Source organism: Polistes canadensis, unplaced genomic scaffold, assembly GCF_001313835.1.
Source record: "Polistes canadensis isolate GaletaPanama2010 unplaced genomic scaffold, ASM131383v1 scaffold_139, whole genome shotgun sequence".
NCBI lineage: Eukaryota > Metazoa > Arthropoda > Insecta > Hymenoptera > Vespidae > Polistes > Polistes canadensis.
Window position 1 is genome coordinate 129,098 of NW_014569686.1, and position 13,041 is coordinate 142,138.

Consider the following 13,041-nt stretch of genomic DNA (forward strand, 5'->3'; position numbering starts at 1 on the left):
TATGAATTGGCGATTTTTCAACGACTACGTCATCAACGACAGAAATAGAGGATAGAAAATAAATAATACGGGTTTCGGAGGCGTGCTTATGGAAGGTCAATCCAAATCTACTGTTTTTTTTGTTTCTTTTAAATGCATGATTTAGATCTTTTTTTTAATATATGTACTTTTGTTTATAAGGGGGATGACGATGCACACTACTTTTGCAAAAGGTTTCTATTTTTTGTGTGTAATATAAAATCTATATACATATACACGTACAGTGACTCTCGAAAGTATTTGAACACTTACCATGAAATAATTAATTATAATAAGTATATTATACAACATTTATACCGACATATTATTAACATTGGATGGAGATATGACTCTCTAGATTATATAAATAAAGTTTCAAGCAAAAATCAAAAAAAGTATATATACAATAGTTATGATTTATTTCTTATAAACGTAAAGAGATTGCCGACGCTACAAAAGTATTTGAACAGATAACTTTGAAGTATTTAATACCACCTTTGGCATGAATAACATCTTGTAAACGATTATGCATACTCTTTACTAACTTTTCTGAACTCCATACTTCGATTATCATAACTATTGTATATATATTTAGATTTGCTTTTAAACTTAATATAATTTAGAGAGTCATATCTCCCTCATCCAATGTTAATAATATGTCGGTATAAGTGTTGTATAATATACTTATTATAATTAATAAAGTATTTCATGGGAAGTGTTCAAATACTTTCGTGTATCACTTAATATATCTATATATGTATGTATATAAAATACGGAGGGCATTCCGATTGGACGAAATATCGATTCCTCGTACGAACGTATTTCCCCCGAAAGTTATGAACTTTTCAAAATACGCGATGATACAGAAACTTGGGCGTTTCTGATAGAATAGTAGACGTTCCACCTGCTCGTCCGTTTTTTTGAAGATTTTCGTATTTTTCTTTTGGTTATTCTTTTTTCTGTCTGTCTGTTTTTTTTTTTGGTTTCTTTTTCAAGGATTCTACTGACCTGGTATACTATAGAGGGAGACCGAGCTGTCTCTAGAGAAACGAGCAGAGCCCCCAAGACTTCCAAGGGGATTTTTGCCGCACTGGTAGCTTCGAAGCGGCTTGGCTGGCGGCACCGCGCCACCACCTAATTCATCCATCCAAAAAAATCAAACAGAATGTCTCGCGGGGAGAGAGAGAGAAATACTTTTGAAGCCGAGAGATATTATGTATTTATTTTTTGGCCAAACGAGAAGAATCAACTTCAACTATCGTACTTCTTCTCTTTCTCTCTTTTTCTTTTTTCTTTCTCCACCGCCCGTCTCTCTACCAACCAAACGCACCCACCCTTTCTTCCTTTATCTCGCTAAGATTTTATTAAATAGGCAAAAAATATTCATATTCAATTGTAGGACTTTTTTTTTTTTTATTAAAAAATAATATATGGAATTATTAATGATTAAAGTAAATTACTTGTATGACCATACTCTAAAACAAATAAAAAGTTCAAACACTTATAAATTAAAAATCAAATGAAAAAATATAATAATTGAAATATTTGGAAGATCACTAAAACAATCCTACTATTAAATAACCAATCTTTTTTCCTTACAAGACGTACACATATACATACATACATAAACATACATATGCAGTTAGGTGACATCCTCATAAATAATCAATTAGCTCAATCTGAAGAAATCTCGGACAAGGCGATTTTTTTGTCCAAGTCGGAACGGTGCCTCGAGTCCCTTTGATTCGTTTTTTTATCGATCTCGAGGATACAAGGATAATAATAATAATAATCATAAAATAAACAAATAATATATTAGCTCGAACAAAAAAGAAGCATCATTTGGAAGTTGCGTGCTCTCTCTCTCTTGTTGACTCTTTTATTATGTTCTTCAATTTTGTTTGTTTACAAGGTAGTTGTTGGTGAGTATATAGGGGGTGCAAAGGGGTGAGGGGGGGGGTGCAGGGGAGGTGAGAAAGTAGTTGTTTACTGGAACTCCGTGTAAGTTAATTATTTGTTAACGTGTGTTAGTAATCAGCTGCAAAGTTTGAGGTAGTGTTTTGGAGATCAGTTGGGTTGGGTTGGGGGTGGGTAATCGAGTGGCCTTAATTAGTCGATATCAGGATAGGATTGTGAAGTGACGTAATAGGTTGAATTGGTAGGGAACTTGGAAAAGAAAAGTTTAGGTTAGGTGGTGGTTAGAAAGATGGAAAGGGGTTGTGATCGGTTAATGTCCCAGTTTCGAATTCGAGCCCTGTTGAGTACTTTAAAAGGACTTTGGCATCGAATTTTCTCGATCGAAACTTAACTGTTTGCACTGATTACTTTATATCGAGCAAAACGAATCGTTTGAAAGTAAATTTTGTGCACGAGTTTGCTTTGGGATGCTCGGTTTGAAAAACAAAAAAAAATTGTTGTTTATTTATATATAAGCATATGATAGAAAGTAGCATGATAAAGAGAGAATGTTAAATACGTGCTAGGATAAAATAAGCTGGATAGAACTAATTTATATGATTTCATACGAGATATATTATAAATAGCAGATATTTATATATTTTATATATATATATATATATATATATATATTAGAGCTCGAGTTAATTGTTGTTAGTCGATTAACGTTCAGTATTGATTATATTTTATATTTAAATAAATATTTCATTATTTATTTTTAATTTTTTTTCTTTTTTGAATATACATATTCATTTAGATATCAAATATTTCACTATTCAATATTATTTCTATCGAATTGTTCTAATTTTTAAAAGTAATGTTCTTGCTTTATTCTTAATTGTAGTAATGGATAATGTTTTTCTTTTTTTTTATAATAAAAGTAATTTTGAAATGTCATACTATTTTCATATAATAGTATAGTATTAGATACTATTAGGTAAAATTGATATTTTTGCAGAATTTATTGCTCAATGTTTTTGTGAACAATTCGATAGATCGAATATTATGAAAAGCATGGAAAGGGTGCAACAACAATTTGATTATCACGTAAATACGTAAAAAGCGCGGCTTTCCATTGGACGATCGATCCGAATCCGTTTTTATTGTTGTAGTCGAGGAAAAAAGCAAATAAAAAAAAATGTTCTCGATTCTTGGAGACTAAGAGACACCGTTTTCACGAGGAAATATCGGCCAGGAAAATTCGTCGATCATTCGTAAATTATTTAGTTGTGCGCAATTTTAAATAAAAAAAAAAAAAAAAAAAAGAATGAACAATTTAGCGCACGTAATACCTGGTGTAGATAATGGCTTCGGTTGGGTTGGGGTTGCATTTGGTCCTGCTACAACAGAAGATGCTGCTGGACTATACGCCCTTAAAAGAGGTCCACCTCGAGGTAAAGTACTACTACCACCAACGTAATATCCACCACTACCGGAATTCGAATTTTTTGCTGTCTGAAAATACACAAATATTCAACTAATTATTCATTTATTTTTGTACCAAATAAAATCATTGAAAGGGATTGGAAGTACAAACTCATGTGTAGAAATACGGGATCTATTTTTATTTTTCGTATTGATTTATTATTTTTATTTTCTAATATTTTTCAATTTTATATTATATTGTTATTTTGTAAAAATTGTTATTGAAATGAGTAGATAATAAGCCACATTATTTTATAACACATACTTCCTTTCTTCTATAAAAAAAAGTACAATTATTAGAAAAGAGAAATCGAATTGCGTGATTGTACTTGATAAAAAAAAAAGATTTATAAAGTTTAATAAAATAATTATTAATTATAGAAAGTCGAGATATATTATATTAAATAATTATTTACTTTTTGTTATTTGATATAGATAATAGATAAACAATTTATTTCTTCCTATAGATAAAGAAAATTACTCTTTAACTTTGAAATTCATAAACTCTCTATGATAGGAATAAAAAAAAAAGGAGTTTTCTAACGAAGCAAACGTTTACAGTACACGTTCGTAAAATAGTTTTCATTTTGTTCGGTTCGATTTCACCATTTTCCAATCTCTATGTTTGCTTTCTCGCTGGTTTGTTCAAGCGCACATAATAGTTTATTCAAGTAGGAAATTTAAATCCAATTGCATATACAATCAAATGTTTTTGTTTCATCACTTAAATTTATCGGGGGAAAAAAAAATCTCCAATTAAAATACTTCATAAAATTTTTAGAAATTATAAATAAGAACACCAGGAATATAAATTATTCTATTTCTCCAATTAGTACGTATAATAATTTATCACCGTGGAAAAAAATCTTAATAGATTCACTTATGCAATAAAAAAATAAAAATCAATTGTTCTTTCTATTTTTTAAATTTATAAAAATATCTTCGCACTGCTTGCATTGATAAATTCTATATTTTTGCCTGTTTATTACATTTTAAATGTCCACCTAATTCACTAATTTCAAATATTATATGTTGTTAAGTGTTCAATTAAATATTAAATTAATAACAACAATGAAATAAAATCAAATGAAAAGAGAAAAAAAAAAAGAAAAAGTGGAAGGTATCCCTTCTTTAATGACAAAAAAACCATATGGTAAAGGTATGCGTCAGGAGGTTGAACTCCCTCTTTTTGATTTCAAGCAAGCGTAAAAGCAAACGGGCTCTGCCGATTCCCATCTATTTCCCTTTCTTAGTCGTTGTTACTCATGCAGTGCGTTCGGCAACGTAATACGTGCTTTTTCTATTCTTGGATTAGTTTAAATTAAAAAGAAAGGAATAAAGAAAGAGAAAGAAAACAAAAAAAAATATAAAGAGAGTTAAAATAGCGGTCCAATTACGACAGGTGAACGAATTAGAGAGAGGAATAGGAGTTTCAAAATTAAATTTCATTTGTTGTTAATTACAGCAAAGTGTCAAGAACAAGAAGATAAAGTTTATCAAAGTGTCGTGTTCAATTAAATATTACAATTATTTTGATCATCGTTCAGTTTGATTTTTGCGTAAAAAATATTATTTAATATAGAATTTTGTTTCTTTCCAATTTAAATTCAACAAAAAAATTCAATCAGAAGAGATTTTTCATGCTCGTCAAAGATTTGCTTTAATCGTGAGAAGTAATGAATGAAAGTAAGGATTATAAAAATGTTCGTATCTAATATCATTATATGTGTTTCTCTAATAATTTTTGGATGTTTGATTAAAAGTGTGTCTTTGGAGTTTTCTACATTGAAGATCGATCAATGGTATGAAAAGAAATTAAAAATTTCACCTTTACATATGTACACTCTTACTCAGAAAGATTATATTCAGGTAAATATTGTTTCATAATGTTTAAAAATAATGAAGTTTTATTTAATTTCCTATGACTATTGAATTCAACAATTTTTCTATGCTTTGATAAAAAAAAAAGTTTCTTATAAGTTAGATTATTTTTAATAGAAGTAGATTATTTTTAGATAATAATTATTCAATTTTTTAATTTGTATTTTTATCATCAAGGTTGTTGTGTGAAGATTCTTAATACAAGAAAAATAATAAGAAAGTGATCGATAAAAAGAAGTTTACTTTAAGAATCACCTTTCGAACGACCAATCACAAAAGAGAATTCGAATGAACCTTTTTTTATATTGTTGCTCTAAATAGATAGAATTCTAATTACCGATAGGAAAAAGTTAATTCGTAATTTAATTTCATTGTCTTTCGTTCTGCTTTTTTTTAGTTTCTCAGGTGGGAATTACCTGTACCTAATATACAGGAATTTACTTTTTGCTTATGGTTGCGTTCAGTCAACTTTACGTATCCACAATCGATAATTTCTTACTCTAGTAAGTATCTAAATATAATTTATTGTAATTAACAATAAACAATATAGAAATTTTAATTTTGGAATAGGTTCAAAATGTTGGGTAATATTAATTCAAAAATCCCTAGGCGATTTTCAAAATCTATTGCTCTGTTTAAGTTAATTGTTTGTGGTCTCACAATATTAAATAAACAACTTAGGAACCTTTTTACAATTAAAAAAAAAATATTCCTTAAAAAAAATGTAAGCGATTGATTTAAAAAAAAATGTACTTTAGGATTCTTGGTATGTCATTCAATTGTAACATTACTTATTGGTTGACCTAGTAGTTATCATAAGTGAAAGTTAAAAAAAAAAGAAAAAAAGAATTAAAGAGAGTATCTTATCGTGACACAACAAGTGAAAGGAGATTTATTCCTTGTTTGTTAGCTTTTTACCATTTTTTTGTCATCTTTTTGTTACAAATTTTAGTTAAAAAAAACAAATATCGTTTATTTGATTTTTATTTGAGTTATTTCTTCATTCGAAATAGAATGTATCGAACGATATAATAAAAAGTTCTTATAAAAAGAATCTACGCACACACGCGCACGCATACATAAATAAATAAATAAATTCTCTTTCACTTTTATCAAACTGCTTCTTCCTCTTTTTTTTTTAGTTACGATTTATTTTATTCATTTTATTTAAATATGCACATATTTGATTGTACCCACACACGCAAACGTAATATCGAAACTTTTCATCCGAAATTGGAAAGTATAAAATTAGTTTAAATATGTCATATGAAATAAACGAGCGTTTTTATTTTGTTAGAAAACGAAAAAGATCGATTTATAAGAGGATGGATATCTCCAAAGGGTCGGAGCGTTCATTTGGAAATCGGTGGGATCAAAGTATTTGAGGAGAGTGTTACTCTTCAAGAAAATCGATGGTATCATATTTGTCAAAGTTGGGAGAATCGATTAGGTCGATTTGCATTGTGGCTCAATGGTCGAATAAAGACACAAGGTTTCTCCGAAAAGGTTCGTCCAATATCTTAACAAATACTGTTTCCTTCGTATTTTTATTAATACGCTGGTATAATTATTTATTACTAATTATCCTAATTACACAATAATTCATTCTTATTTTCAAACTATTGTATAATCATTTTAATTTTAGACTGTGAATCATGTGATACCGAAATCAGGTGACATAGTCTTAGGCCAAGAGTATTCAGATTTTGATAAAGGATTAGAAGAAGGTATCGAAGGATCAATATTTGGATTCAACCTTCTATTAAAATCAGCATTCGATGAAGAATCAACAAGAATATCTTACACACCACCATCGACATTTACATCTTATGGTACTCGTTTCGTTCCAAGGATTCCATTGAAAGCTTTCAAAAATTCTCACAACAGATCAATATTATCATCATCATCATCATCATTAAATAATTCCGAATATAATCCCGATACAATTGATTCCAGTATTCCATTGGGTCAACAATTGGTTCAACTTTCTTACGTTCATTGCCAATTGGGTAAAGGTAGTCCACCAATAGGTGGTTCGCTTATGTTAATATCTTGGAGTAGAACACCCGTAAGAATATTTGGTGGGGCAATCCTGAAGAATGCAAATAAGGATTGTGGTCATTTTTAAATACAAAACTCCTAAGTGTCCTGTCATTAAATCCCTAACCAATTCTTACCCAAGTTCTACCTTTAAACTATTAATTAAACCCCTGTCCTGAGTACTGACCAATTTTCTATCCTGCTTTAGGCTAATAAATCTTTTTAGACATCTAGTGAAATAAGTGATACTGGACAAGGAACATTTCGCAAGAATATTCCTCTCTCTTTCTTCTTTCTTTCTTTCTTTTTCTTCTTGTGAGTTCTTCAGGCAAACATCAAAGATACTCTTATGGAAACAGCGAATTACGTGATACCATTGAAACTCGTTACAGTTAAAATACTATAACTAGACATACTACATGTGACATATATGTATCGAGAAAGAAAGAGAGAGAGAGAGAGAGAGGAAGAAAACACGCCTTATAGGGAAGCAGTTCTCTTTCATCATTTTTTTGCGCAACCAACGAATGTTCAATAAGGAGAATCTACTAGCTTATAAAAATTCATCTTTTCTAATTTTTTTTTGTTTTTTTTTTTTTTTTTTTTTTACGAATAAAAAAAAAAAAAATAATTTTACCGTAACAGTATTTATGTCTTACAATTGTTTATTACTATATTAATTTAGAGGCTGTTCAATTAGTTGTAAGTATTAATGTAAATGTATATTAATGTGCGAAGGATGTGATAAATGTTTGCAAAAAAAAAGATACTTTATAATTAGGGATAGTAAATAAATATTCTTAAACAATATTATTGTATAACAGGATTATTATTTTCTTAACAAAATATATATATATATAAATAAATGAAATATAATTGAACAAAAAATTCAACTCTCGAAACAAAAAATTGTAATAATACACTACGAAACTAATTAACATTATAATATTAAGCTGATAAATGTAAAATTATAATGTGATTTTGTACAATGTGAATACGTAATTGAAAAAAAAAAAAGAAAAGATGATTTATCGAGAACGAATGCAATTAGATAATTACGTAAGACATAACGATACCGTCCCATCCCCGTTGATCCGCATCCGGGCACGCTTCTATAACACTTTCCCTTACAGGAGTTTCGTTCGAGGAATTTCTCGATCTTCATCGTAAAAACTTATGCTATAACACATATTTCTTACGATATATCATTATATTATTCAAAAGGTTGATTAGTGAATTTCAAAAGACCAGCCGACATAGGGGGGAATTGGAGGAGGCGGGGAGAAAAAGGAATAAATTTAATGATCGAAACTCGATCTCCAAAAAAAAGAGACCACCATAACCGCGTTCGCTTTCACTTTCACCAAAATCCGCTTTATTTTGTTATCTCCCTCTCTCATTTGTTTTTTAAGATCTTAAAACACGTCAATACATTTAAATATGGATTGGCGTATACAGAGTGTCGAAAAAATTACTGATTTATAATGTGTACAATTTTATTCTTGTTCAAAAATTTGGAGCATATGTTGGAATTTTTGAGAATACGTATACGTATATAAGTTGTTGACAAAATTATTAAAATTATAAAAAGTTATCTGAAAAAGTATTATGTTATACTTGTAGAAAAGGCACGTAAGTTTTTTAAAAAAGAATTTTTCTAATTAATATCATATTCTTTTCTTTTTTTCATTAAAGTAATAATGTTATAAAACATTCGATACATGTAGCATGCTGTGCAATATACATTATAGTATTACCACATGAAATTCATTCAACGGTATAAACGTGATTCATGATTTCAAATCTTCCTTGAAGAAATAAATCACTTTCATAATGTTATATTGTTAATGCAGTAAATATTAAAGGTTAAGGTTAATTAATTGAGAAAGTTTACAGACTACATTACATTTATTTTATTTCAAATTCCTTGTAATACGAACAAATTGTGGGATGTGAATTTTTGTTTGATATTTTTTTGATTATTTCGAATTAATTTATTAAATAAAAAAAAGGAAAGGTAATTTTTGGACACCTTGTATATGTTTTTTCTTGTAGACATGTATATGTTTTTGGCAACGTTTCTGGGATCAGTGTTACGCGATCTACCTTCGGAGAAATTTACCTTACTTCTTATTACGGTTTGTTTTCTTTGATCTGACATCCTTTACGATACGTGAGATGTCTTTCAACAATCTTATTTTGTATCAAATCTTTCAGGTGATCGGACGCTTTCTCTTTTGGGTACTATACGTTATATCTCCAAATTTTATTACTTCATTACTTATTCAAATATTATTTGTTTCAATTATTATATAATTAAGTATGAAAAAGTCTTATTTCGAATTGCGAGTAATCGGACGTTTCATACTTAATTACTTAATATGTAGGTACATACTTTATTCATTATTTAATTGGTCAACTTAATGAATATTTTATATGTTAAGCGAGTAACGAAAGTGTTCGTACCAACCCTAATTGTCAATTTTAAATAATTTGCATATAACGCATAGTTTTCAAAATTCTTTTACACATAAATATATTTGTAGGATTACTAAACATTCAATCTCTTATAATGAATGAACGACTTAATTACTCATGTTCAATATTTCAAGTAACGATCAAATTTTGCAATGGCAATTATAAATTATTTATTAAATACTAAACGTTTCAACATTAATTGCGACCCTGAAGACATTTTTATTGGTATACATAACTTACACAATCGTGAGATTCATAATTGAACTTTGCAAGCAAGTTGAAATTATTGTTCAAATATTACGAATACCAATAAATCAATTTTCTTTTTAAATAAGAATTACAACGTTTAGAAATGTACGTTACTATTATTTATTTTCTGAAATAAAGGAATAAATTTATAAAGAATTTATATTTCATCAATATATAATCATTTTATTTTTCATGAATTTATGAAGAATTTATTTCATAAAGAAATTTAATAAATAAAATTATTCGACATACATTACTATACGATTAACCTAATTATCAAATATCTATAATATTTAGTTTGGTTTAAAAGTTATCATTATTAACTAGAGATTCAAGTTGGTCACGTAATAATTTCCTGTTTAATCCAGTTACACTTGTTATCCATTAAATAATTATTCACTTATATTAAAAATGGACCGTAAGTTTAACCTTGACGATTGTGATTTTTCTTCGCGATTAGAAAAGAAAGAAAGAATAATAATAATAATTAGAAAACTATTATAAAAATATATCCGCGGAAACGCGTTTACTCGGTGAAAATTTATTAACGTGAGTGTATGCGTGTGTCTTTGTGAGTGGTATGTATTTCATCTTTCATTATTTTTCATCTACGAGATAGTCCTTTCGCCGAGTGATAGCAAAAATAAAAGACGAAGAAAACTCGGAGAGTGTGGGGTTTTTATATATTTTTTTCTTTTTTTCTTTTTTACAAATCTTCCACTTGGAGTTTCCTTCTCCCACTACCCCCCTCCTCAACTGCAGTATTGAAGGCGGACGTATGGTATCCGACTTTCTTCTCTTCTCTTAGAAGAACGTAAATGTTTCCGGTCGAGGTAACTACTTTGCCGTTGGATAATTTGTTTGTCTATTCAAGAATTTGTCTGATTTTTTGTTCATTTTTAATTATATTACGAAAGATTGTTTTTTCTTTTTGTTTTTTTTTTTTCATTTTAAATTAGAAAAGGAATTTGCAAAAGGTTTCAAATTGGTTGGATAATTTTTTTTTTGTATACAAGGACGAATTACTTTGTTCTTAGCAGATGTATGTATGTGTTTTTATTTTAGTAATTATTTCTTAACAGAAATGAAAAGCAATGATTCGGTAGGATAATTTAGTGTTTAGTTAAAAATTAATGAAAAATTATATGTTTGGTGGTAGAAAGAGAGAGAGAGAGAAAAAAAAAAGGTGAAGTATAATATAACGAGCACGTTTTATATATAAGCTTTACCTTCGCTAACAGGTAATTCACGTGTTCATGATGCATGAATACCAAGTGCAAGGATATTTCCTCTTGTAAAGATATTCACGCTAAACTAATTCGTCTTATAGTTGGATTGACTCGAAATGCTTCTAAGTTCGTTATTAGGGACAATTAATTCTCAGCTCGCGAAACACGATCGATTCTTCTAATCGTGGGAACTGAAATTATTCGAGAGAATTACTTTCGATTCTCTTCTGTCAAGATTTTCTCTCTATTAGGATTCGTATATGTTTTTCTTCCCATTTATATATTTTCTAATTATTTTAATATTAAATAAAAAAAAAAACAATTCGTCGATATGAAATAGATGAATATTACGCAATCAGTATCTATTAGGATGAAATGAAAAGTAATCTGAGTGATTGAAAAAGCAGGAACACGAAACAGGAACACAAAACAGGAACAAAAAACAGGAACTGTATACGTAATACTTGGAATCGATAGTTAGGAATCACTATTTCGAGAACGTACGCACGCACTTTCAAAGAATTTCGAAGGAACTATATGTAACATGTAATCACAAGAGAGGGAAAAAAAAGAAAAGAGAGAGAAAGGAGTTTCTCGGTCGATCTACTAAATAGAACAAAGTCCTCAGTATGGTATTGCAATTCGAAAGATTCCTGGTGAGTTTAGAATTATTTTATGGTAAGTCATTAGAAAGATCTAGTTCTTCCAATGATTCATTACCGTCCTATATTCGAATTATTTCAGATTCATTCACATTTTATGATTTAATAAATTCTCAAATTATTTATTTATCCTACAATATATTCAGTGAATATTAATTATTTTATATTTATTATTTAATGATTCAATCATTCCAAACTGGGTTTAATTGTTTTGCATTTGAACGAATTTTTCATTATTTTACTCAATTCTTGTATTTATAATTTTCATTATTTCATGAATTTATTTAAATTTTACATAGGTGATATTTTTAAATTACTATAATAGCATTCATCAGGCTTTTGTCTTTGCAAATTTTGTAATAATAACCTTATCTAATTATCCCAATTATATCAATTTAATATGATTGTTATTTTTCAACTTAAATTCTTATAAACTATAACTAATATTATAAGGTGGTTATAATACACAGTAGTTATTATCTAATTATTTATAACATATCCGGGGTAGTATCACAAACGATAATAATAATAATCATTATTATTACATATTTATGTATTTAAAGTAAATACAGGTTATTATATAATAATATCATCATATAATTATTATCACACACTCATTTTCAGAGTAGTATTATTCAATTATATTATTACTATTATTATTTTGATATATATATTCATAGGATTTCGTATAAAATATTATTACGTAGATATGACAAGAATCAAAAGCGAATGGAGAATGGACATACTAATATTAATGGAGTTTCACGCTTGTTAACACTTTTACTATACGAGGACAGGATAATCGAGCAAGTGAAAAAAGGGTGGGGGATGTAGAAAGGGAAAGGCGTTCTTTGAAGTTTCGTCATGTTAATACATCGATGATGTCTCCTTCGATGAATATTACTCCTTGTATTTTTTTTTTTATTTAACATATTCCTCGTAATACACCTAACAAGATAATGTAATTTGATCCATGTTCTAAGCTCAAGTGAAAGTTATAGGAAGGAAAATACTTCATAAATTTTCGAAAACAATTATGCAAGTATTATCTTTCATTTTTTTTTTGCATTTCCTGCGTTCGTCATTTTGTAAAATAAAAATAT

The 13,041-nt window shown here is 28.5% G+C and overlaps 1 protein-coding gene across 23 annotated transcripts in view; it reads right to left on the minus strand.

Annotated features, from left to right (window-relative positions):
- The window catches only part of LOC106788411, a 102,175-nt gene that overhangs the window by 31,303 nt on the left and 57,831 nt on the right, over nt 1-13,041 (minus strand). For 20 of the 23 annotated variants that reach the window (XM_014751641.1, XM_014751639.1, XM_014751627.1 and 17 more), the window contains 2 exons: nt 3,267-3,429; nt 1,027-1,152 (listed from right to left, as the gene is read on the minus strand). In XM_014751641.1, coding sequence (XP_014607127.1) covers nt 1,027-1,152; nt 3,267-3,429 — 289 coding nt within the window. The remainder of the gene's footprint in view (nt 1-1,026; nt 1,153-3,266; nt 3,430-13,041) is intronic. The other 3 variants (XM_014751636.1, XM_014751633.1, XM_014751632.1) reach the window with 1 other exon arrangement.